We start from the raw sequence: 27,021 nt of genomic DNA, 5'->3' as shown, positions 1-27,021 counted from the left end.
GCCCCTGCCTTCTGGGGATCGTTGCTCATCTGACACGTGCTCAGTGAGACCAGTCTGAGTCTGAGTACGGTGCTTTCTTGTCCACAAAGAAATTCTGGATCCGGGGCTGGAAGTCCAGCGTGGGAGGAGGGTGTCTGCCGAGAAAACACGCAGCCTGGTGTGTCTTACGCAAGCATGGATAGATGGAGTTTACCGAGGAGCTACGGAGAGCCAAGATAAAATGAGCAATTAATGTCTTCTGGTGATACAGTCAAGGAAACGAGAAAGACTAAGATGAAAGAAAAAAATAAATTCTCCAGTGAAAATAATTTTCGGCACAGAGTTCAGATTTGGATCGTCCTCCACGCTGGGGTCTGCAGAGAAGAAAGACTCTAAGAAGAGTAACTGGGAAGAGCGAAGAGCTAGGTCAGCTGAGCTGGGGGCTGGACGTCCCTCCCTCCGCTCTCGAGAACACGCTCACGTAAACCTGACCTCGGCGTGTGGCTCCATCCCCTCGTGTGAACGGCCGTGTCTCTGGGCGTCACAAAACCCGAATTCGAAATTTCTTATCTACATAATACCAGGGAGCTGATTTGAAGATTTCCTCCCATTTACTTAAGTACTTGATCTGCTCCATGCATTGGTTCGTTTGTCTCTCTGGTGTTCAGTAGTTTGCTAGACTCTGCGAACGGTGTTGAAACGTGGTCTTCGGTCTTTGCCGTGAAGAAGCCGAGTGTTTAGTAGGCAGGACGCCTGCTGTAGTGAGTTTTACACAAAAATACGTGTGGGCTCCCCGTGAGGTTACAAAGGGGGGAGCCCTGAAGCAGGGCGGGTGGGAGGGCCACCCCTGGTCCTGCGCATCCTCCTGGATCCTCTCTGTGTTCGTTCTGGGCTTTTCGAGGGCTGGAAATTATCACGCGCATTCTCTGGACTCCTTGTTCGTTCAGCCTGGCAGGTAGAAAGCTCCTCACGTCTGCTGATAAGCCGAGATCTGCCACAAAGGCTGTGGTGTCACTGGGCTGGAAGGAGCCAGGCACCTTCACGACGCCAAGGGTGCCAATGAGCACAGGGCGCTGGAAGGGTGGTCGGCAGGCTCCCGCCAGGGCCCCAGAGCCTGGAACGGCAGCGGCCCCCAGGCCCTTCTGCGCGGCAGACCCTGCAAGCTCTTCTCCTGACCCCTGGTCTCTCCGGGACCCCTCCTTCCACGTGACCCCCAGGAAAGCCCAGAGCTGCTGCAGCTCTGCCGTGGTCTCACGTGGCCGCTGCTTAGCTTCCGGCCAATGTGGCTGCTGCGTGGTCCGATGAGGTCTCCCCGGAGGGGGCACACGGCTCTCCCACCAGCACCAGCAGTGCAGAGCACATCTGGGACTCACACTGCGGTCCCAGCCCCTTGAGATTCTGGAACCAGAGCAAACACCCGATGCAGTGCCATGTCCCCAGAGGGAGAGCTCTGGGACCTGAGATCCGCAGCCCCACCCCAGGGACCCCCGAGGCGGCCCGCGGCCACGCGCCTTCTTGGGCTGAGGCAACGAGGCAGGGTTGACGTGTTCCTCCCAGGAGAAGTCTGCAGGCTGGCCACACGCCCCAGACCTCCTCCCCCACCTCCGGCAACCCACAAGCACACACTTGGGAGTGGCGGCCCCGCGTGGCACCCCACACTGGCCTCGTGGCCACTGAGATTTCCAGAATGGCTGTTACACAGCCCAGCCTCACCTGCCCTGACAGGTCCTCTTCAGAAGTAGTTAGTACAAGTAAACTTAATAAATGCATTTTCTATGTGTACTAATACTTAAGGAATATTGGTTTGAAGAGGCTCTAAAACATTAGGCTGTGTGGGAGTGCTTATGTCCTTGTCTGGCTGCGATTTTAAGACGCGGAAAGGCTCAGCAAGGAGACACAGAGCGAGAAACCGAATCCAGGGGGTGGGCAGCACGGAAGGCCCCCGGCTCCCCCGGAGACCTGCTGAAGGCCCCTGGAGGCCGGGACAGTCTGTGTCCAGGCCTAGAGGATGGAATGTCATGGCTTTATTCCAGGATCCCCTGGCAACTTGGGCTGCCAAGGACAACTTGTTACTAATTTTTTCCAGGAGTAATTGTATTGGTAAAATCATGAAAATGCAGTGGGTCTCTTCCAGGGATGTTTTCCCAGAACAGAAGCATCTTCAACATGCCCAGCTCGCTGTAACTCCGAAGAAGAAAACCAGATGTGTCGGCTCTTTCCAGGGCCAGGAGGCAAGGAAAAGACAACGGGGGTCTCCCGCTGTCCCCGTCCCATTCTAGGACAGAAAACCTCCATGCTCCATCCTCTCCTGAACAGGGAAATTGTCCAGCTAGGGATCTCTTTCAAAAAGTTTCGATTTGGGGCCCCAGGGGGGCTCAGTTGCTTAAGAGTCCAACTCCTGATTTCGGCTCAGGTCATGATCTCAGGGTCGTGGGATCAAGCCTTGAGTCAGGCTCTATGCTCAGCTGGGAATCTGCTTGAGGTTCTCTCTCCCCCTCTGCCCCTCCCCCCAAAACAAATAATAAAATCTTAAAAAAAGAAAAAAGCAACCCTTAAAAAAAAAAAGTTTTGTCTTAACGACAGAATTTCAACATGAATGTGCCATAAGAATTTCTAGTGTTTGTGGTGCGGAGGCCCAGAGTATTTAAATGTTGGACCGTAGTGGGTTCTGACAGGAGCGTCAGGTGTGGTCTCCGCAAACAGGAGCCGTCCGCCACGCCCCTTCCCGGTGCTGCTGGCCTCCCATACTCCCTGCTACTCTGGGCCTCTGCCCACTGCCCCCAGGTACCTGAAGAGCTCTCCAGCAGCCCTGGGCATGATTCCGAGGTCACTGTGCGGGCCCCATGGGGGGATGCGTGCCTCCTTAGAATGTGGACCCAACATGGTGTAGCTCTTGCCACATCCTGTCTGTCCATAAGCCAGAACGCAGACGTTGTACCTGAAACCCAACACAAATGTCAGCACTGCAACCCACACAGAGGTCTCCTGCCATAACTGGGTTCTAAGAACAACGTTCCCTCCGATGGAAACTTTGATACGTGTCGCTCTGCATTCCTCTGTTACTCCATCCCTTACAAAGCAGGCTTTCATGGGACTGGAGCTGTGTTTTTGCAGAGTCCCTGCTGTTGTTTGATTACACAGCATTGGGCTGAACCACACTCCCCTTTACACGCGCTTAACACGCTCCTTGTCGGCACCTGCTGCTCCTCGGTGATTCGACATTTCCTCTGGGCACCCGCTGCTGGCACCCTGCGCTCAAGGTCCCCGGGGGGGTCCCACCCTGAGCAAGACCCCTCGTCCGCCCCATCCACTCCATCAGTGCAGAGCTGGGGCCGCCCAAAGCAAGCTCATCTTGCTAAACTGGGGCTTCTCCTAATGCATGTGACACTTCCCTGTGGTTTTCTACAAATATTTCCCCATCACATATAGGATGGCGAGCACGGCTACCATTTGTTACATATTCTGAGACTTCGGCATTCCAGGGGACGCGGGGACTCCACCTCCGCAGTCAGCCAGAACACACCAACACGGTCTCCGTGACAGGCACTGCCCCCTGCTCCCCACAGCTCGGGGTCACGTCACAGAGGACAGGGATGGTTGCTGGCTCCCTGCATTTCCTTCCAGCTGTTTCTTCAGCCCAAGATGTCAATGGGAAGATCGGAACATCGAAAGAACATTTGAAAATGGATATAAATTTATATGATAGGGTATAGATTTATGATACAAATATATAAATGATATAAATGTATAATCTTGGCCATGAAAGTGCGGGTGATCCAGACCTACAGGGGGCTGAATGCTAAGGCCTGAACCCCCCTTTGCATCACGGAGGGGACGAGACCGTCCCCACGCAGGCCCCACCTCAAGACTCTGATTTCATGGATCGACCTTTAAGCAGACGGGCTATTTAGCCTGAGGCACTCCCAGCAAGTCACACCAGTGAGGCTGTGAAGGATGCCAGGACTGTGAGGAGCGCTCCGGCTGACCGGCACGCCTCCCTCCAGGACCGACTGTTCTAGTCCAGCAGGAAGCGTATTAGGGCAAAGACCAACCCAGCACCTCAGAGTTACCACACTACATTGTTTGTCTTCCGGAATTGAAAAGTCTCAAGGTCTTTACAACAAAAACCTCACTGCATTCTGTATCTCAGACCTTCCCTGAGGAGATGATGGTGCACTTCTCCGGCGGGAATACCTTGGTCTCAGCGGGTCACCAGCTCTTACGGGGACCTTACGAGCCCTTGAGGAATGCAGAGAGGAAAGAAGCCTCTTGAAGAAAGCAGCTCAGGACTCAAAATAATGCCATCTGTTTCACATTTAAAACGGAAAGGCAACTCTGGCAAAGACCATTTAACCACTATGCCTTTTTTATTTCTGGAATCTGCTTACTTAAAAGAGGCCTACTTAAAAAAAGAACAAGAGCCCTCCTATCATTTTCCATGGAAGAACTTTTTTTGGATGGGTCTAAAAGCCCCAGCATTCCAGAAGAAGGGTGCAAGGAGAAACTGCATCATTGTGGGAGGCTCGGCCCTGCAGGTGTCTGCAGCAGGAGGCATGGGGATCCCACGAGAACCGGACCTGTCACATCCTGCACCTTTCGGGCGCCCACAATGTGCTTTAGGTGCTGGGGCGCCACGGGCGGGAACAGGGCTATGACGACAGCCTCTAGTTTGTGGACTTGGGCTGTGCAGGAGCTTTGCTGGGCAAACACGAATATGGCTTCTTCAGGACACTGAACGCAGACTCCTCCACCAAACTGGGGTCCTTCCCAGCACCCCGAAGTAGGAAGCCTTGGCATATTGTGTCTCAGTCACACGAATCTGGTTCCATTTGTTGCTAAAGACGCGATCTTTACTCAGAAGATGTGACCTTGGGAATCGGTGGTCACGGGTCCGGGGCCAGAGGCTCCATCCCAAAGGGATCACAAGTTCCTCAGTCCAGTGTTAACACGCTCCACAGACTTTCTGAAAATTCTAAAATGCAGAAAAAGTCCCAGAGAGCACAAGGACAACTGCTCACAGCCTTCACGTGTCACTAGAACCAGGGAGTAGGTGTCCATGACAGCCGTTCCTCAAGTCCTGGGTGGCCCTCTTCCTGGCACACAGACCTACTCCCCCGCCCCCCATGGACACTAATCGACACGGGGCTACGGGTTTGCTCTGCCATCACATTCAGACTGTAACGTCACACATTCATCGTGTAGCATGAATGAGATCTACTTACAGTTACTCATAACTGTGATCCCTGGCCTTGAAGATATTTTAACTCACCCATCTAAGAGAGATGTAAGCAGCGGGCACACATCCCCAAATACCACTTGCTGAGATTCTGCTGGGCCATAAACTCTGAGAGGCAAAGGGAAAAATGACGCATTATTGGAAGAACAAGAGATTTACATTAGTAACCAAATATGAAACCCTGCTAATAACGAGAGCCTTATCCACTTCCCATCTAAGCCCCCAACACAGTCAAGATCCATCTTTGTAACAATTGGGGATCGATTCCATTACCTTTCAGGCTAACAGAGGCTAAGGAAGACTGAAGAAATGTCTCCTCTGTTATAAAAACACAATTATGAATGCTTGCAAAGCAGAAAGAAAAAGCAAGCCAGCAAGAAGAAAAGAAAGGATACCATGTAATTATCCTGGGACTAAATTAGCTCCACTTAAGTGGGTCCAACAAGAATAACATAAAAATCATACTCTGGGCAACATCGGATATGTAGTATTTAATTTTTATTTTCAAGCTCTCCAAAGCATTGTTTTCCTAGGCCCCAGGTTAGTTCAGCAGAATGTCCATATGCGTCATGGGACTGGAATGTCTACTATGGAAGGGGGGATCCGATGTGGTTCTGTGTTTATAAGCACGCACAAATACAGCTAAGTAGGAAGGAACTTCTAAGAAACGCAGCTCACTGCACAATTTGAAACAAGATTAGAATGCAGCTGAAGAGCAGAATTTGTGCCAGACTACCAAATATATGAAATAAGCACTACTGGTCAGTTGTATTGAATCCAATGTGCTTTGCATTTAAGCTTAGATGCCTGAAATACAGGCTTTTATTTAGCTGGTACCAAATGTTTCTCTTCTTTCATTTTCAGAATGTGTCATAATGTCCAATTGATCCATAGTATTTCCAGAAGCAGGAGTATTTTAAAATGTATAAAATGTTGCTTATTATGGGGTGCCTTGGTGGCTCAGATGGTTAAGCGTCTGCCTTCAGCTCAGGTCATGATCTCAGGGTCCTGGGATCGAGCCCCGCATCGGGCTCCCTGCTCAGTGCAGAGCCTGCTTCTCCCTCTCCCTCTGCCACTCCCTCTGCTTGTGCTCTTCTGTCTATCTCTCTGTCAAATAAATAAATAAAATCTTTAAAAAAAAATTAAAATGTTGCTTATTATGCATGATCAGGAGGGCATTTGGGGCAAGTAGTGTGATGCTGAGCTCTTGAATCTTTTTTTTTTTTTTTAATTTTTATTTATGTATTTACTTGTGTGAGAGAGAGAGAACACGCAGGGGAATGGGGGGTAGAGGGAGAGAAAGAATCTCCAGCAGACTCCCTGCTGAGTGTGGAGCCTAGTGCAAGGCTGTGTGTGCAGCAGGGAAGCATGGGGTTCCCACAGGGACCTGACCTGTCACATCCTGTGCCTTTCGGGCGCCCACAATGTGCTTTAGGTGCTGGGGCGCCACAGGCGGAAACAGGGCTATAATGATCTCACAACCCTGAGATCATGACCTGAGCCAAAACCAAGAGTCGGATGCTTAACCAACTAAGCCACCCAGGCGCCTTGAATCTTTTTTTTTTTTTTGAAGATTTATTTATTATTTGGGAGAGAGCAGGGGTGTGGGCAGGAGCAGAGGGAGAGAGAGAGAGAATCCCAGGCAGGCTCTGCACTCAGCAGAATGTCCACTGAATGTGGGGCTCAATCCCACGACCCTGAGATCATGACCTGAGCCGAAACCAAGAGTCAGACACTTAATAGACTGAGCCACCCAGGGGCCCCTTGAATCTTTTTTTTTTAACTTCTCACTGAATTCCCACGGCCTGTGACTTGGCGCAAGCCCGCAGCCCTCCATTTGGAGCCTGGAGAAGCTGACCTCGAAAATGTTTCAGTATGTATCTGAAAAGGATGAAGACTTCCAGAAAACATCATGATGCTACCATTACCACATTTAAAAAAATTAATGGTAATTCCTCAATATCATCCCCCAAAGTCAGTCCGTGTTCTCTGACATTTCTCCAGTTCTCTGGTAAGCTTACTTTTCCTGTCAGTTTTTAAAACTCATGATTCAAACACGGCATTCCTGTGGCTGCTGGCCGAATGTCTTCTAAATTTCTAATCTACTGCAGGGGTCGGCAAACTTTTCCTAAATAGTAAATAGTTTAGGCTTGGTGATGAGCGTCTTACTTAAACACTCAGGTCTTTTCCACCAACATGAAGCCAAGGTCAAAGGTCCTGCCACCCACACTTGGTAACGTTGTATTGAGTCATCACTCAGGAGGTCAGCAGTTGGACACAATGAAGCAACTGGTTCCATAAGATGGGGGTGGGGGAGGGCTGTGCAGCCCGCACCCGCTTGCACCTGCTAGCACCCGAGGGTGTCCAAGACAAACGCAGAACTAGACCCAACTGTGCCTGGCACTTGTAGGATAAAGGAGACGTCTCAGATTAGCAGGGAAAGATTGTTTCCCTAAGTGATGTCCCTATAACTGGGGAGGTACATGGAAAAAGGTGAAATTGGATCCATTCCTTAGACATTAATTATTCTAGGATACATCCCAAATGGATCACAAGTTTAATGTCAAAAATAAAGCACACAATTACTAGAACACCTGGGTATATTTTTCTCTAACCTGGTGACCTTTGTAACTATACTTAAGTTAAAGGGGAGAAAGCTTTTGCATGGCTAAGAGATTTCAGAAAAGAATACAAACTCGAAAAATAGTTGCAACTTAAATCACAGATAAAAGATTAATACCCTAAAAATAGAGAAGAAAAAGGCCAATCCTCTCTGTATTAAACTTTAACATTTCCTTCTATTGTAGAAATATGCTCCTAATGTTTCTCTTTATATTAGAAATCCTTTCTCTCTCTTTGGAGAAAAGTGTCTAGAGACTTGAGCGCTCACAGAGAAGGACCGTGCATGGCCCTCAGCCACCTGACAAGACATCCAGCCCCCGCGCGAGAGAAGCCAGGCGCAGGTGACATTTCGGCCACGGCGGCTGCAGCCCCAGGTGCTAACGTGTCCTGGCGAAAAGCTGCAGGTGCAGGGGGAAGGCCAGGCCACGTGGAGGGCGTTCATTCCGCAGAGCTAGCACCCCCCCCACCGGCTCCAATCCACGCCCAGCCCCACTGGAGGCATCTGGGGGTCCCTGACCCTTTTCTTTCTCTCTGCCTTTGACCATTTTGTATCCTGGTTAACTGAGTTGTCAGGACTGGGTTCGGACGCCTTCAGCTCACCTATAGCCCTCTGCCTGCATGTAGTGGGAGGCTGGGGAAGCCTCGAACTCGCGACCACAGGGGACTCACACGAACACACCTCGGGTCCACGATGGCCTAAATGCACGTAAGGAGAGAACACAGCCACCTTCGTCTACCCGATACATAAATTAGACTTGAGACAATAAAATTACTTAGTATTCTTCTTACGGCATTTTGGGTCAATGGCTGTTACTTTTAGTTTGCCATTTTAACAAATAATAACATATTTTTATTCCTCTTAGAAGGCAGCAACTGTCCTCTGACTCTGGGCCCATTCATATTTTTCCTGAATAGTAAGGAGTGTATTTTCTTTTGACACACATTTATTTTTAAAAAGGGGTTAAGTACTGAAACTGTTGAGATTTTCTTTCAGAACTGAAATAAAATATTGTGACATTTATTAGTTCCATAAAAAGCTGTTATAAAATAGGCAGTGGCCTGGTTTCATAAGCCCCGCATGCCCTACTGTTTATGAAGGGAGATAGTCCTGAGCACCACAACAGTATCTCCCAGGAACAAATTCCCATGGAGATTTAAATTTAAATTCCTGCTTCTTAACCTAGATATAGAGTGACTTGTGCACATTCCTTCATTTCTTCTTTTGTTCAAACGGCACAATCGAGATCTTCCCCGTCTGTCCAAACCCCAGCATGTTGTGACCACTGCTGCCAAGCATCCCCAAATCCCGGCTTCTGAGTGAGGTGTGGGCACCCCTCCTCCCTACTCCCCAAAACAAGGTCCCGGTGACGGCCGGCCGACGCGTCCCCACCCCAGCGCCCTTGCCAGCCCTTCTCGGTTCCTGCAGGTGGTAGCTGGCCAGACTTGACTCCAGAAAGGTGTGTGACCAGCTGGGCCTTGGTTTCCTCACCTGTGGCACCTGCCCAGGTGTTCCTGAGAAGGTCGAGGGACTTGATTTGCACAAACAGGCTTGGAACAATCTGAGGGGCCACATAAACGTGAGGTGGATTAAAGGTCTGCCTCGTGGCAGGGTGGGCTCGGGAGGTGTGGCCACCTCCCCCCTCCACATCACCGAACACTGAAGACACGTAACCAGAAACGCCATACAGAACACAGCCTGGATGGACGGAGGGAGGGGAACGTTCCAGCAGCACGCGGAGAGGCCGCCGGACCGCGGAGAACCTGGCACTGTCCTGCTGGGGGGCAGACTGAGCCAAGGAGGAGGGCTCCAGGCTGGGCCCGCCCCTCCGGAGGGGCGACACACAGGGACAGGGGGCCCGGGCCCTCTGCAGGGGTGAGGCCTGAAGGGCAGGTCCTGATAAACAGAGATGGTAGAGAGGGTGCTGTGGGCTCCAGATGGGGTGGAGGGGCCCTCCAGGAGGAGCCACAACCACAAACCTGCAGGTCACGTGGATATGGATAGTGGCCCTGGGGTGGGGAAATCCCCAGGTGGGGTGGGGAAATCCCCAGGTGGAGCGGTCCCATAAAGACCGGATCAGAGTCTGGGGGGCTCCTTCCAGCCCTCCCCCCACCGAGAACTGGCTGGCCTCAGGGCAAGACCAGTGCCCCCCCGAGGCAGCCCCCCACTCCGCTCCTGTAAATGGAAGCCCTTCTCCTGACCCGGGGGGCTGGCAGCCCTTGAGGCCAGAGGCGCGCCAGGCGACAGCTCTGGCCCTGAGCTGGGAATCCCTTCCCTGGCCGACCAGCCCTCCGGGTAAAGTCTCTTCACACAAGGTCTGGACGTGTTCATCCGACAAAAGGACCGCCAAGCTCCGGGCCAGCAGCAGTGGAAGCTGGGGGACAGTGGCGGAAAAGCTCCCACGTGCGGAGGGAAGCACCATGCTGAGCCTCTCGGCCCAGATGAGATCGTTCAAGGCAAAGACTCCAGAGTGTGCCTCACAGACCATCCCCCGGGACCACGTGCTTCAGGGACACAGACAAGATGCCGGGGCACAGATCCTGGTGTGTAGGCGGCTGGCCGGTGTGTCTGACCGAGACCCTGCGCCCTCATGCCAGCAGAGCAGTGACAGGAAGGTCTGAAGGGTGGGCATCTGCACGTCTGACTTCCCTCCTGGGCCAGAACCCTGCGTGGATGGGCCTGCCCCTCCTGGTCCACTGGGGTCCCTCCGGGGCCGAGAAGCCTGGGACCCCACGTCTGGCACAGTGGGGTGGCGGGACGGCTGGCAGCCGGAGTCCTCCTGTGGCCTCGCCGGCACCAGGGCCCCGGGAGCGCGTGTCCCCAGAGAGGATGTGGAGGGGGTGGCAGCCAGCGGTGAAGGGCACGGCCCTCCCGGGCAGGGTCACCAGCAGTCACAGAGCCGGCCCAGGGGCGACACTTCCCCTCCGTGTCCTCTTCCACATCCCAGGCCTCACGGACGTGGTCAGCACGTCGGGGGGGAGTGATGGAGCTCCAGGGCCCTGAGCCCAGTGGGGAGCCCATGGCCCGGGGGTCTCTGCGTCTGACCAGGTGGCTGCGAGGTGCAAGCCTGAGCCTTCCAAGGTCCTCCCGTCCTCTTGGGGGAAGACAGACAAACTGGTTAACTTCTACTTTGCAGGATCAAATACACAGGCTCCAGAGCCTCTGCTCATGACCACTGGATTCTGGTTCTGTCTGTCGCCGACCAGGTGGGATCTCTGACCAAACTTAGGGGTCTGCTTCTCTCTCCCTGGGGCCCCACTGGTGTTGGCGTCACTGACCCTGAGTCTCCGGCATCACACGCAAGACTGGTACGTCCGGTCCTGACGGACCCCGTTACCATGACGACCCGCGGCAGTGCTCCGTACCAGAAACGCGCACGGCCACGTCACCGTCTCGTAAAACACAGCGTAGGAGTTTATTGACTGATCAGGATCCACACATCACAACCGGTTCTTCGGTCTCCTAAAGTCTCTTTGAAAAATTGGTTGTATTTTTAAAATCTACGTTGAGAAGACTTCACTTTTTGAGGCGACAGGTCTGTGGGTCTCGACAGACGCACAGCATACGCCACCCCGGAGAACAGCTCTCCCTGGAGACTCCCTCATGCGGCCTCTCGGGTGACAACCCCTCCCCAGCCTCCTGGCTCCGGACAGACTCTCACCCGCTCTCCTCCCCCCTGGACTGGTCTCTTCCGGAATGTCTGGGTCGTAGGCTCAGCATGTGTTTCATGTCAGGCCACCAGCACTTGGTCCGGTCAGTCTGATGGGTTGGCCATCCTGACGCGGGGGGCGGGGGGCGGGCGGCTCTCCGGGCTCTCAGCTGACCTTCCCGGGAAACTCATCGTCAGCATCTGGCTCTGGGGGAGCCTCTGTCCCGACACTCTGCCCGCCTGCTGAGGCGGCTGGTTTGTTCTGTTTGCTGGGTACACGTGCTCGGGGAGCTCTGATTTCCCGAGGTTTCTGTGGCGTGGGGCTTGCCGGCTCGTCCCCCTAACAAGGTCGCACACGGAGCGAACGGTTTCATTGTGGTCGAGTCCGGCAGATCTTTTTCGTGTATAGATCACGCTTTTAGTGGCGTTTCTCAAGCTCCTGTGTTCTACGGTTTTATGCTTCATATCTAGGTCTAGATTCCATTTCACTTACTTTTTGCAAAAGGTGTGGTACACACATCAAGGGTCACTTCCCGTCTGCAGGGGTCGCCCCACGGCTCCAGCACCACTGGCTGGAAAGACTCGCTCGCTCCGCAAAACGGTCTTTGCTTCTGGGCAATTAGTGCAAACGGCAGGACGTGTTGTGAATCTCGTGAGCCAAATGCTAACGTGAAATTCGTGTTTGTGTAACGTCGCTTTAGGCATCAAAGCACTTACCTCTCGAAATTATACGTCTTATTAATCAAAGGGTGAGCAGGCCGATCACATTTCACCAGGATGGTTTCCTAATAAAAAAAGAGGAAACAAGGCGTCAGGACTCAGCCGGGGCCATGCTGATAACACTGGACAGAGGCTGGCGAACCACCGCCCTTGGGCCAATCCAGCCTGTCGCTTGTTTTCGTAAACGGAGTTTTAGTGGACTACAGCCAACCCTGGGTTACAGATTGTCTACGGATGCATTTTACTCGACTGCACGATTGAGTAACAAGACAGAGACCATACGGTCCTCAAAGACTGTGACCCTTCCTTCCCCTCCAGCGGAATGGTGGGCCAGGCGCAGATGGCAGAAGAAAGCCGCCTCTGCGGAGGATTGCACAGTGGGCTCCTTCTCTAAGAAGCACAGCCGCCCAGGACGCCGACTCTCGGGGCACCTGACAGCTCAAGGCAGGTGTAAGACTCACCCGCCCGGGACTCAAGAAGTCCCACCTCAGACATGCTACGATTTAATTATAACTGCAGGCGCTAAAAGTTTTCTTTGTTTCAAACACATCACTTTTGCTCTAGCTAAACCATCTTCAGTGCCATCGTGTGTGGAGAGAAGGGAAAGCTGTCTTTAGCAAGAAACGCAGCTCTAGGTCACTTGTCCTTAGGCAAAGAAAAAATAAATACTTTGAAGGGGTTCCAATTCTAAAACGAAATGCAAATTCATGAAAAGACAGGCGTATAGAAAGAAGTAAAAAAACAAACCAACAATTGCAGCAGTGAATAACCCGTAGACGTTTGATTTTTCCATGACAGCTGTTGGAGGATGTGGTTCCCATCTTCTTACTGGAGCTTTGAGAAACAGAGAAACAGAGACAGAGAGATCCACCTGCAAACAGAAACGCATGTCCCAAAAGCGGCCTGTTGAGGCGTTGAACGCACAAGCTGTGGGACCCGGTAGCTGGCTGTTCCTCACGCGGTTGGTGGTCACCTCCTTTCTGCCAACCGCTCGGTCGGGGCCGTGCCCTGTGGACTCTGCAAAGCCTTCTGGCTTACTTACTGATCTCGCCAGAGAGCTGAGCCTTGGCTGTCTTCACAATCGAGGGTGAGATGCTTTAACCACCGGCGGGCATCCGGGGAAGTCAGGTTGTGAGACACGTCACCAGCACCTTCAGTCAGGCGTCTCGCGTCCCTCTCCCCTTGCCGACACCCGCCGCCACTGCCGCCTCGGCCTCTCTGTCCCCAGCCTGGTGTCCTTCCAGTTCACTCTTCGTGTCACTGCCTCAGAAACCTTCCCGAAATGTAAATGGCACAGGAAGGGGATGAGGAGAGTGTAACAACGAGGAGCGTGTGCGGAGCGGGCAGCGCGGAGCGCCAGGCTGCAGCGGGGGCGCCCGTGGGGGTCACTCAGGTCCTGACTTCCAGCCGTCAGTCGCACCTGGCCGGGGAGGAGGCCGCGTGTTCCCGTAACGGAGAGTTCAGCAGAGCCCATGGGCTGGAGCCCAGTCCAGGTGGCCTCGCCAGCAAGGAGCTGGGGCCTCTGACCGCGGCCTCCTTCGCGTCGCAACTGCCGAGACGCCTAATCTGGTCAATACACGGAGACTTGCGTGCGGCCGCGTCCCAGCCCAGCTTTCAAGAAGGAGGTTTCATTCGCAGGGGAGCCGCTAATGGAGAGTTCATTCTCGCTGAGCATCTACTGAGCACCGGCTGTGTGCCAGAGCGGTTTCAGGGGCTGTCTATCCCCACACGGTAACAGCGACATTATGTAACAGTGGTAACATCCTCCATGCATCCCACTCCCAAACCCTGAAAGAAGATGGAAGGACGAGCTCTCAGACACCCCCCAGGACAAAGGCACGGACACGGTTTTCAGAGCAGAGCCCAGATTCCTGGCTCCCAGCCCCAGAATCTGACCACCAGCCTCGGTCCCTCACTCCCTCCCAGAGGCATATTTTCCTTTTTCTGTGCCTGATCGTGGTGGCATTCCTTTAATATTATGCCAAGACGTAACCACAGGGCCTCAGGATGAACACACACCCCAAAGTGTTTTACTGATGTTTTCCAACGCTGAAGTTTTAACCATAAAGAAAAACAAATGAAAAATGCTAAGATTCACAACGTCTCACCCAAAAGCTCAAGGGACGCCATATAAGGAACATAAAAAGCCATAAAAACAAGCCTGAGTCCAAAAGCTCCCCATAGCTATTTAGAATGTCGTCCTACAGTGTGATCACTAGATCTTAAACATCTGAAATGATTCCAAGAGCAAAGTTTCATTTTCCCAAACACAGCTTAAGTGTTCTTTCTTGCCTATCCAAACAAATACCTCCTCGTTCATACTGCTAAACATCCCTTCTCCTCACAAGTAAGATCCATGCCCTCGACCTTTTAAGATAATATCCTTTCATCCAAAATTTCAAGCTCTTGCCCTATGACACCCTTCCCTTCCGAAGGGGAATGGCCCGGATGTGTTAAGTGGTGGAGGCAGACCCTCGGGGCTCCCCTGTGGCGCGGACACACTTGCTCGTGGAATCCCAAGGCTCCATGGGGCGCCATGTGGCAGGTGCCCAGCTCAGAGCCGGTAATGGACAAAGTCATTCTCCCGACACTGAGCTGCTTCCGTATCTGTATCCAATCCCCTCAGACAGCTTTCAAAAGCATCCAGGGCGTACAATTCTTTGCCATCAACTCAGCCATTCACACTTTGAAACTAAAAGTCAATTTTAATCCAACTGCCGCATGCTCAGACCAGGAGGAGCTAAGTGAAGGGCATTCAGAATGGAAGGCCCTGCCCTTCGGTGTTCCTTCCTGGTCCTTGGCCTTCTCCACGCTGACCACAGGGAGCTTGCTCACCTCCGCTGGGGAGAGTGGAGGCCAGGGTCAGACGCACTGTGATTCCACCACAAATATCTGAGTTCTCTCTTCTCGGGAGGCGGGCACTCAACACCATCTTCAGGGAGTATCACCTCCTTATTCCGAGAAACCTGCTGGATGGGCCGTGAGTTTTGCAAACATAAGGCAACAATCCTCTCCCAGGAGGAGATGTTTGGGTTCCATGGCCCAAAGAGCTAAAACAGTTAAAGATGGTCATCGCTGTGGTCAATAGGTCTTTACTAGTTGCCTCTGGGTCACTACCTTCATCGAGACGGATAAATCTCAGCAAATTCATGTTGAGTCTGGGGCGCCTGGGTGGCTCAGTGGGTGAAGCGTCTGCCTTCAGCTCAGGTCATGATCCTGGAGCCCTGGGATTGAGTCTCGCGTTGGGCTCCCTGCTCAGTGGGGAGCCTGCCACTCCCTCTGCTTGTGCTCTCTCTGTCTCTTTCTCTCTCTCTCAAATAAATAAATATTTTTTAAAAAAACACAGAACCTGTCTATAAAAAAAAAAAATCATGTTGAGTTGAAAAACCCAGTCCCCTGAAATACAACCAAAACTCACCAATGACTTTTTAGGAGCAAATATAGATAGGAAAATTTATATACATATAACCATCTATAGTGTATACAGTTTTATTTGTAAGTATAATTTAGGTAAATTTTTATACCTAATTTATAAGTATTGTAAGTATAAATATTGTATAATTTATAGGTTTTATTAGCATCTATAGTTAGAGTATCTGTTTAATGCAAGACAGCTCAAATGAGATTTGATGTAGTGATGGCCTCAGATGGGGAGCTAAGGTGGGGGGGTCATTGCTATGTCCAGTTCCCACACTGGTGATAGATTCATAGAGGTTTGTATGCTAGTAAAATAAACAAGCAGGCATGGATTCTGAATCACCCTAAGTCCTGCATTAAAAAAAAAAAAACAGCACAACCAGATAACAAAACAAACCCCATGGACATTTACTATAAAGTGGCAGGTTTCCCTCTGAACTGCAAAATATGGGGGAGTGAGGACACGTAGACGGAGCGTGAGGACCGAAGGTCCCAGGGTCTCCCTGACTCTGGAGCCTGGCCTCTGGGCTGCAGACAGTGATGCAGGGGACTAAACCCATCATCATGACACTTACCCAAACCTTCACTGGTCACCTGGGCAGGAAGCCAGGGAACCCTTCATTATTTCAAAGCTAATAAGTAAAGGGGAAAGGGCAGAGCACCCCCATGGACTGTCCCTCTGGGTAACAGCAAGGACATGGGGGAAGTATCTCTTTAAAAGTTTCCAGGAGTAAAGGAAGAAGGAATGACAGAGCTAGATTAACACCATTTTGCAACCTGGTGACATGAATGAGCTTTACCATTGCTCACTTCACAGAGAAGCACCTCCCAATAAAGAACTCATCCCCTTCCTGCCTCAGGGATGGAACCTGGGTCTGGCCAAGCCTCTGGGTCCTCCTGCCTCTCCACAGGACATGCAGAGGACAAAGGAACACGATGAGCTGCACCAAGGAGATGCAGATGATGAGAAACTCCCCAGGTCCTCGGGCACCAGTGGCCCAAAAGCCAAGGGGAGGTGCTCTAAACTATAAAAAAAAGAAAAAGAAACCAGGTGATTCCAGCAAGGTACACAGATGAGGAAAGGACGCCAGGGAAATTTGGTGGCTGGTACAAGGTCACCCACATCTTCCTGGTAAGAACAGGAAGGCCAGATGGTCACATCTGTGTCTCATCTGTCATCTTGCTCCCATGTGGTCATTCAGGGAGCACCTGACTACAGAGAGGTCACACTATGGGGAGTGCCCAAGCTGCATTCCAAGTGCCCTGAGGCCTGGGGGCCTCCCTCCGGGCCACAGAGGCTGACATGGGGACCAGGACCTGTAAGCACGGCAGAGGGGGCAGGGCTAGAAAGAGGTGCAGAGACAGAAGGGCCGAGCTGGTGTTCTCGGACCATCTGCTCACAGCCTCAGCGTGTTCCCAGTGGATTGTTTGTCTTGGTTTGTAGGAGTGTTTGATGCATCTCATGAAAGTCTTCAGGAAAACCCACTCTCTCGTCTGGGCTCTACATTCCCATGGGCGACAGACTGAGCTCAAATCCGGCTGTTTCTTCGTGCACGCTGAGCTCAGCTCCGAGAGACTGTCAGCCTGCAGGTGGGCGCCCCACCTTTCTGCCTCTGACAAGTTCAAAGATGCCCCTTTTGTTTGTAAATTCGCCCCTAAGCATCCCTATTTCCTTCCCCGGTTCTTATCCCTGGGAACACCAGCCAATGCTGATCCCTCAGGGCCTGTCCCCTACAGCTGGTCTGCGGGGTGCCGCCCAGCCCCCCTTCCACCCACGGCTGCCCACTCATCCCCAGAACACAACACCTGTTCCCCACCCACCCAAATCTACCCCCTGCTCACTGGTGTCTCGTCCAGGAGTCAAAGACCACAGGTCGTGTACCCAACGCCAAGTGCCAAACGATGTGTCATACATTATGATGACTTAAGGGTAGAGACGCCGGTAACCGAGAAGGGGAGTTCCAAGGACCCCGCACGCTGTGCTCACAGACGGGAAGCAGCCAACTTCTGTGTCAGTTACCGTGGCTTACAGAGCGGTAGTAGGTAATGCTGTTTTACTGCGACCCCGATGAGGACACAAAGGAGGGTGTTCATGTCCTGTTGGCATTACTTTTCCTCAAAAACAGCGGGAGGAATATATTTATTATGTTTGTGTGTTGCTAATAAATATTATTAAGTAGCTGCTGCTTCCTTCCCCATTCACAGCGTGCTGGTGACCGATCGGGCTGGGCTGAATGTCCCTACACTTGCAGGCATTCTGGCCATGCATTCCCCTCCGAGATCAGGAACACGGTCCGGGAGGGCGGCCCTTCACACAGGCACACGGGCATGTGGGCGCGTCGAGGCGAGGGGCTGGCAAGTTTCCACATGGCGGAGAGGGGACAGGACATCACGCGTGAGCGCCTGGCGGGGGCATCCAGCTTCCCCTCACCCGTCGGCGGACCCTGCCCAGGCCTCCGGGACCACGACGCCCAGAGGCTCCGTGGTTCTTTGGGGTCTTTGGTGAGAAGCAGGCGCAGCGGTCTTTACAACTAATACAGAACCTACTAGCTAATTCTGACTCTGCTACAACTCATGTGACCCTGGGGGCTCATTTTCCTTTCAAAGTCCCATTTCCTACCATCTGTATAACGTGTTGGCAGCGGAGTCAGGCCCAGCGGCACCTCAGGGGCCCACAGTTCTAAACTTCAGATCAAATTCGTCGTTCATCAAAGAAGAAGCTCCAGGGAGGGGAGCGCAGCCCTGAGTGCAAAGACGATGGGAATGGAGTAAGTGAGACCCAGGGAGGGGATTCCTGCAGAACCAGGATCTGCTGAGCGCTGATAGGGTGAGAGTCGATGGTGACTCCATTTCGGGCATTAGAAACCGAGTGGACGGAGTTACCACCTGCAAAGACAGGGAGACAGGAAGATGAGTCCGTCCAAAGGGGAAACCAAGAGCTCGGTTTTGGACGTTCTGGTTGGAGATCATGCGAGCCATCCCGAATATCGGTTCTGAGACTCAGGGCTGTCTGGAGCAGGGACGCAAACGGGAGAGCTGCTTTTCACCTCATCTCAGCAGAGCTGGGGCGTTCCCGGGGGGCAGACGCCAGAGTTCCTGCGGCGAGTCCGCACGTCTCCGCTTCCTCCAGAAGCTGCAGCAGAGGGTGCCAGCCACCCTGCGAGGACCAGGTAAACCCCACGGAAAGGACAAGGCATCTGTTAAGGACCGTACAGAACTTCGATCATTAAAAACAGCAGTCTTTGTAAGCACCTCTCAAAAATAGTTTTGACCTCAGCTGCAGGTATTTGCATAAGAATCCTTTGACCCATAGGCTTTGTTCAGCTGCCTTCAGAAACTCAAGTCCCTGATGGTTGGACTGACCAGTTTAGTAAGAGTGAAGAGTAAGGGAGAACTGCAGACGAGGAGACAGAGCCAGCGACCTGCTCTTGCAGACCCCAGTCCCACGAGCCAGCGAGGGCCAGGAGAGAGGCCAGGCGGCTGTTCCGTCTGACACGGATTCTATTTACAGGTCGAATCCAAAACTATTCAGTGTTGAATTCGACGGCAGGCTGCAAGGAAATCCAACACAAACTCGCAGCCTCTTCCCACTCTGGAAATAAGAGCTTGCCTCAGGCCACGGCACCGACCACGCGGCCCCATCTGCAGTCAGCGACACCACGTTCCCGAACTAACGGCTCCATTAGGCTAGAAAACATCTTGGAACCCACCGATTTCTTTAAACAAAAACCAAAATCACCCAGTGAAAAGCAGTATTATCTTATCTTGATGGGTAAGATGGAAAAAAACACAAAACCCTCCAACTTCTGAATTTGAAACTTCAGTGGGACCCGGACAGGGACCGGAGGGGACAGTCACAAGGATGGCTGTAGGGCAAAGAGCAGCAGTAACACGGGACAGGGGCACAGCAGGTCCTCAGCACGCGGGGGCCAGGCCCCCGGCTCAGGAGACGTGTTCCTAATGAAAAATAACTCCTGAAGGTCCCCCAGGGCGCCTGGAGACCACGCGAAGGGTAGAAAAGGTCAGAACTTAACCACCACAACTCAGCGTCTTCTCCTATGAAAAGCGATTAACAGGATGATCACGAGGGCTCCTTTTAACTCAACTTCCTAAGAATGAGAATTTAATTTGTCTCCTGGTGTTTCAGGCAACACACAATGCATCCAATGATAGGTGAAAAAATAACTAAAAACAAGGACTTTCTAGAGTGCTTACTTCCGTCGCCCGTCGGGGTGTTTAACAGGGCTCCAGCCGTTCCCCGGACCTCTCTGTAGAAAACGAAGCCGTCAATCCGCAGACTGAAGAGTCCTTGCAGGTTACAGCAGGCGACCAGCACAGGACGCATGCCAACGGCCCACCTTGTGGCGGTGGTGAGGTGGGGGGCAGCCATGTGCAGCCTCCACACGGCCCACGTCTAGAGGCCACTGAGAGTTCACATCCCACGTGCTTCCTACGCTCATGCCGCCACGGTCAGGACACGCTGCTTGGACGCAGAAGCCCAGCAGATTTTTAACTTTCATTGATGGAGACTCTCAAACACGCACAAAACAGGGGGCAATAGGATAACGGGCCGTCCCCCAGCCTCGCTGACACATGGTCCATCTGGTTTTACACACGTGCTCAACTCACCTGCCAGTTCTCTGGCATATTTTAAATAAAATATCGGACAGCATCATCACTGGATTCAACCCATGAGGACTCTTTTCTCCGCATGCCCACCATACGTTACTAATCTCACTGTCTGAAGTTAACATGACCCCATACGTATTCCAGTTTCTCTGGCTGTCCCCAGAACGTGTGGCTTACAGCTGGCTTGTTCAGGTGCTGTGATCACAAGCCTGGTGCGTCTCTCCTTCTGGTCCTGTCTCCCTTCTTGGTGTTCCCGATTTCTCAGAGAAGTCGGGTCAGTCGTCCTGCGAAGTGTCGCACATTCTGACTGGGCTTTTTTTTTCCTCCTGTTCAAAATGACAGACCCTGAGGCTCCGTTAGATACAGGCTCAGCTGGGAGGCCCAGTCTCTCCACTGTGGGGCTGTGTACCCCTCCGCATCTCATCACCACTTCCTAATGTCTGAGCATTTTGCTTTCAGGGAAACTTCGAGGGCTCTGGGTTCTGAGGGATTCTGGAACCTTCCGTGGGGAAGATCCTGCTGACCCCTAAGACTATCCTCCAGAGCCATCAGGACTTTGAAGTGCCGACTTCTAACTTTATCACTGACTCTGAATGTATTAAGTAGACTCTTCTACAAAGAAAAGCTTTCCCTAGTCAACTATTTGTTTACCCTGAAATGCATTTCATCCTGGAAAGGCATCATAAATGTTTACCTCTTTGTAACTTTTTAGAATAATAGACTGATGATGTTCCAGCACGCTGCACCCACGGTCCCTGAGGAGCCCCACTTCCCCGCACGTGGAAGCCAGGCTGGGAGCTGGGGTTCCTGCTATTACTTCCAGGCCTTCTGGGTACAGAAGGCTAAGAAACACACAGGTTCTGAAGAGAACACAAACCCTGAGCTGGTAGTAAATACGGCCATCGCATAAATTTAGAACACACAGGTCATGCTCGGCTGCATCGGTTCTAGGCTTGTGTTTCCTTCCTTATGCTCTAAACTTCAGGTCCCGCTCGTGCACGTGCTGACTGATTTGGGAGCTGGGAAACCAACGTAAGACGTAGGCGAAGTGACTTTCCTCACACACATCCACAGTTAGGAGCTTGTGGCTTCACATGAGGGAAGTGCCCCCGAGCCTCGTTAATTTCTCGCTCCCGGGGAAATCAAGCAACAGAACCCATCCGCATTATCCAAGAGGCTCTCTGAATTACTCTCAGGGTGGAAATATCTGGGCACTCTGTGAACCATCGCACAGGAAGCTTCTCCAAAGACTGTGTTGGGGATGTCACTCACGTCATCAATGGCATGGACCACTCCTGCAGGCACCGAGCTGGGGGTAGGAGGACAGTGAAAATACACATCAACGTGGAGTTTCCGTCTGCTTCCTCACCATCCAAACTTTCACACTCCTTCCTTCCTTCCTTCCTTCCTTCCTTCCTTCCTTCCTTCCTTCCTTCCTTCCTTCCTTCCTTCCTTCCTTCCTTCCTTCCTCCCTTCCTCCCTTCCTCCCTTCCTCCCTTCCTCCCTTCCTCCCTTCCTCCCTTCCTTCCTTCATAAGAGAAAGAGAGCCAGCATGCAGGGTGAGGGGAAGGCACAGAGGGGGGAGGGAGGAAGAACCTCAAGTAGACTTTGTGCTGAGCACAGAGCCCAATGTGGGGCTTGATCCCAGGACCCTGAGATCGTGACCTAAGCCGAAAGCAGGAGTTGGCTGCTTAACTGACTGAAGCCTCCCAGGCACCGCAAAACTCTTCAACACTCGTATTTCTGCTGAGGCCTCCTTTTGTTTTCCCTTTCTGGTCCTCCCCACTGGTCCCCTCCTTGCCTCTGGCTCGGTCTCTGTGCCTCATACCTCTTGTATCAACGTCTCTGATTTTCTCCCCGTTCCTCAGTTTCCCCTCTCCTCCTTCCTTTTCACGTCCTCTGGAAACGTTTTCTCTCACGCCCCTGCTTTATTCCATAGTCCCTGTGGGCCATAGCAGTGATATAGCATCTCGACCCCGAGTTCGGGGGTGACCAATGGACAAGAAACCCTACGGCACAGTCTCTCGAGTGTTTGGGGGCAATCAGGAACCTGGAAAAATGCATCGTGCTTCAGAGCAAACGTCAAATGAACGTAAGCGAGGTAGGAGCACAAACGAAAGTTCACGAGGGGTCTGGTGAGCGCTGAGAAGCTGAACAGTGGGAGCAACACTGTCCAGCAGGCCTTCGTGCCATGATGGAAGCAGCCCGGCCCCAGCAGCTGAAAGGTCGCTCAGGCAACGGGACGCGCGGCGCGCAGGCCGGCCAGCGGTGATGTTACCACGCGTTCCCGACGCTCTCAGGCCCTTTGACATGGGCTGCGGCCCCAGCCAGCACGGCTCAGGAAGGACTAAGCTAGCAAAACAAAAGCGTTGGCGGAAACAGCGCTCAGTCGCTGTCAAAGAGGTACAAACTGTGTTTCATACTGCGGGGCTGACCCAGGGCCTTCGGAAGACCTTCCAAAGTCACAGGCTAGACCGTATGATTTAAACATCAGTGAGGCGCAAGGGAGGCCCTTCCAGGAGAACAAGATTTGGGCGGACAAGGGGAGGACCCTGACATGAGCCAACCTGCAGGGCAGAGGTGAGTGCCTGCCGGCCACAGAGCCGAGGAGACTGACCTAAGGGAAGCAGGGGGCTAGTGTGCGGCATCACGTGGTCAGAGGGCCCGGAATGTGGAATCCATTCCGCAGGCAACGGGGTGGACCTTTCCACGCGGCTTTGTTTCATCCGGGGAAGAAGGGAAAGTCCTATTGAGTATGGTTTTCAAGTAAACAGCCCACTAAAACCATTTCCGATAATTCTGTGTTATTCAGTAATACCATCAGAACTCTAAGTCACAAATACCAGCAACACTAGTGACCTTCTCGCACCCCTGAGGGGTCTCTGGAGTAAACAAAGAAGGACACCCCTCCCCTATGATGCACTAACATACAGAGAAAGGACCAGCCAGAGCTTGGCCCTGCCAGTCGCTGAAAGAAGCCTGACCCCATCGGGCAGGAGAACCCCTACGACACACAAGGAGCTCGCTCAGAAATTCTGGCCACGTTCAAGCCACATTCCAGCAGCCTGCTAACTACTCAGTTCCTTCCATAAAACCACCCTCACCCAGAGCATGAGAAATTCGGCTTTGGGGCCAGGGGTAGGAACACAGGAGGCACAGGAAATGGCCGCACTTTCTTTTCCTTAAAACAGACACACGCACACACATGCACACACACCCCCGCCCCAGTGCAAAAGCAAATTACCCGTCCTGTGAGGTTAGATCATCAAACTCCTTGTCGAAAGGCAACGGAGGACGGATCCGACAGTGAACTCTGATGTTCCCTTTCAGCTCCTACAACAACAGAGTTTGCACCCGTGAGCGGAGACACTGTTCCCTCAGAGAAGGCGCCCCGTACCGTTTCCCCAGGATGGGAGCCTTGGATTGCCCACCCACACCCCGGCCTCCGAATGAGTCCCCAGGAAGGAACACTGCCAGTCGGTGCTCCTTTACAGCTTTTCAAAATCCCCACGTAAATGTGTTCACTTGGCAAATGATCATCGTGTGGTGTGGTGAGAAGTATCAAGAAAACACCTCTCAAAAGCCACCTGCATCCAATTTGTGAGGCATTTGAGGGGAAGTTTCTGAAACCTGGTACTTCTGCTACTTTTCCAGACCCTGCAAAGCGTTCGTCTGAATCGTAGCAGGCTGTGATATCGCGGAGACCAAAACAAAGAGTGAGAAGGACAAACTGGGCGGTCTGGTAACAGCTCCTCACGTGCCTGCCGGAGGAAGGGCGCTGCGGTCGGAGACGGGTCCGCTTGGTGGGAGCACAGCATCGGGCACGTCCGCGCTCAGACGCCGGGAGCCATGCGGGGTCCGCCAGCTCCTGGGGGACACTGGCTCCGCGCCCACCGCTCTCCCTGGCACCGTGCCGGCCTCGTTTGCCCACCGGTCCTTGCGCAACCTTGGGACCATAATGAAGACCTCTGTGCCTCCTCCACAGGACAGCATGTCAGAAACACAAACTCTGGCACCGTGTCCTCCGGAAACCACCCTTCCCCACTCACTCCCACCAGCCCCTGGGCGCGTGGCTGCCTCCGCAGTCCCCAAATGCCTAAAGCAGCGGAGTCTGTCCTTATCGCTCCTGAAGTGCCGCGTCCACAATGAGAACCCATCTCCAGCTGCTTCTGACGTTCTGATATTCTTCTGTTCCTGCAGCCGAGCAACCACTAGCTTACTTGGCAGCTCCGGACATGAACGACCTATTCCGTGCTTGGGATCATCATCTAAAACCAGGAATTCTGCATCCACCTGAAGGCGGCCAGCCGCTCCTCCCCAGCCCCCCAGATGAGAGACGACGCATCCATGGGGAAGCATGGGGACTGCTGGCTGCAGCTCTGCCAGAATCCAGCATTCCGTGGGAGAATACGTGGCCTTGGGAACCAAGCCACACCGTATCACAAGACAGGAAAGACCACGTGGAAGGATGGGGAGGGCCAGGCCGGAGAAACTGGGAGACGGCAGGTGAAGGGCAGTGTCAGGTGACCTAAGAGGCGGCTGCATCCGTGAGTAAAGAAGTGTCACCCACAGAAAGGGACAGTCACCTCCACTCCATGTGCACCAGGGCATCCATCGGCACAGCCCGGTGTGGTCCGAGGAGCCTGGGGTGAGGGACCAGGTCCCCAGACTGAGCCTGCTGCAGTCTGAGCTCCTGTGGCAGGGAGAGGGACTCCTGCTAACAATCACGATGACGATGATGGTGCTGTGAGTTCCAACATGTTTTTCTATTTAAAAACTGATCTTAGCTCACAAGGCGATGCTGTTACGTGCGGTCACCTGTCCCTTGTGCACCTCTCCCGGGCACCTGCTCTTATCCCATTTCCTCATCAGCCAGCATCTGCGTACTTGGCATTCCATAGCCTGTTTGCTCTGCTTGAGCCTAGTGCTCTAGCCTGTGGAAATATTTTGGGATACTCCTTTCAAATTCATATCCTCAAATACAATAATATGCTTTTCTGTCTCCATCATGTCAGTAAGAATTAGGATCCAAAGAGTCTGGACAGAGCCCAGAGGACATCCCTACACAGCTCCTCTCCTGGCCGTCATCTGGGCCCAGGTCCCTGGCTGGGCGGGCCTGCCCCTCCCTCACTGCTCGGCCTCCACAGACGCCAAAAACCTGGGGGGGCGGGGGCTGGCCTGTGAAGGATGGCTCGCAGCTCTTATGCTGACGTTCTGTTCATTAATATTTCACGTCATACTTTTGCAAATGCCTGGCTGAAGACCAGATACTCTACATCTCTCCTCTTTTCTTGATGTGATACCTGGAAAGGACGAGAACACTGTCATTCTCATACACTTCTGCTGGTTCCGTGAGCAACGCGTTTTCCCTCTAAATGTTCAGAAAGCATTCTCTGGAGATCCGTTCTGAATCGTACCCTGGACTCACAGCTGGTTGATTCAACTAGTCGTGAAGCGCAGCTGCTTTTACTTCCTGAACGCTGAGTAGGTGATGCACACCCGCTGATTTACAGGCTGTCGGTGTGTCTTCCAGGGCGCAGAACGCGGCAGCCAGAGCGCCAAGCCTCGTCCCACCCTGGACCTGGCTCCCGCCCGAGGGCCCGCCTGGCCCCTTTGGACCCAGGGTGATGCTGCTGTCGAGACCAGGCAGGAACATGCACGGAGGCGCTCACAGAGTGCCTGGTCAGCAGAAAGCGCACAGAGCCCGAACCACACGGGGAGACAGCGAGCAGACAGGAGAGCCACTCCTAACCTCTGGGGGAGCCGGGGGCCGCGGAGTTGCCAAGCACAGGCTCAGTGGGACTGTGAGCCGGCCCAGGCTGCAGCACGCCAGCAAATCTCTCGGGAGCAAAGGTCATCCAACAAACCATCAACTCCAGCCTCATCGTGCGCAGAAATGGAAACCCGAGACTTCACATCTCCTGGGCCTCAGGCCTCACACTGCTTAAGAGGAAGGTGAGCCATCCTCGGTGTCCTGCTGACGGCGAAGCAAGCTGGAGCCGCGCTGGCCAGGGAGGCTGAGCTCTGAGGATCCCGGCTCACGCATTCCGGGCACGCCCTCCGCAGACCCCTGGGCACACGCGTGCCCCTGCCTGGCCCCCGCCCTCGCGCTCGGCCAGGTGTCTGACCCCCCACCTGCAGGCCTCAGGCACTGGTCCCGTCCCACCCCACCCCGGGGCAGCTCAGCCCCACCGCCTCCTCGCCCGCGGGCCACACCTCCCCTCGGGCCACGCCTCCGGCACGGGCCACACCTCCCTGCTGGCCACACCTCCCCACGGGCCACGCCTCCCTGTTGGCCACACCTCCTTGGCTGTCCACCCAGACCCCCACCCCTACCTTTCAATGAGGTCACCTTTCCCACCACCCTCCTCGGAACCTGAACCGTGAATGGAGCTCACCACCAAACGATTGTGAAGCATCTTCCTCTTCTGCTTCTCCAGCTCATACCGCGCGCTTACTTCCTGCAAGGACCGCTCCAGGTGACCCGCCTTCGACTGCCAGGCTGTGGGGACAATTTTACCACAGGTGCGAGTGAGGTTTTCAGGAGAGGATCTTCAAACCACTCCCCGTGACCTGCCCTACCTGCAGGAGACTTTCGCGTCCTGAGGGAAATTCACGGCTCTTCCCCCTCTTCTCCCAGTTCTCTGTAAAGCACCCCTCTTTGTCAGAGGCACACTATGCCCATTAGATAACCATGCTGTCCCCTTTTCTGGAGCACGTGACACGGAGGACCGCAGGCGCACACGCACGTGCGCACCTGTCACCTGGCCG

The 27,021-nt window shown here is 53.3% G+C and overlaps 1 protein-coding gene across 1 annotated transcript in view; it reads right to left on the bottom strand.

Annotated features, from left to right (window-relative positions):
- Positions 1-26,693, bottom strand: part of KIF25 (kinesin family member 25) — a 50,736-nt gene extending 24,043 nt beyond the window's left edge. Inside the window, exons 1-10 of the mRNA XM_064596974.1 lie at positions 26,649-26,693; positions 23,495-23,583; positions 22,079-22,192; positions 21,523-21,559; positions 19,837-20,576; positions 18,669-18,818; positions 18,242-18,507; positions 12,202-12,269; positions 5,249-5,323; positions 2,768-2,917 (exon numbers count right to left, since the gene is read on the bottom strand). Of these exons, the coding sequence (XP_064453044.1) occupies positions 2,768-2,917; positions 5,249-5,323; positions 12,202-12,269; positions 18,242-18,244 (296 nt within the window). The 5' untranslated portion in view covers positions 18,245-18,507; positions 18,669-18,818; positions 19,837-20,576; ... (2 more) ...; positions 23,495-23,583; positions 26,649-26,693. The remainder of the gene's footprint in view (positions 1-2,767; positions 2,918-5,248; positions 5,324-12,201; positions 12,270-18,241; positions 18,508-18,668; positions 18,819-19,836; positions 20,577-21,522; positions 21,560-22,078; positions 22,193-23,494; positions 23,584-26,648) is intronic.
- Between the last annotated feature and the right edge of the window lie 328 nt (positions 26,694-27,021).

Source organism: Mirounga angustirostris, unplaced genomic scaffold, assembly GCF_029215605.1.
Source record: "Mirounga angustirostris isolate CCGP_5_RB_7025 unplaced genomic scaffold, mMirAng1.0.hap1 SCAF_8, whole genome shotgun sequence".
In the NCBI taxonomy this organism is placed as follows: Eukaryota; Metazoa; Chordata; class Mammalia; order Carnivora; family Phocidae; genus Mirounga; species Mirounga angustirostris.
Note: the sequence above shows the minus strand (reverse complement) of the source record. Positions and strands in the feature narration are given on the sequence as shown.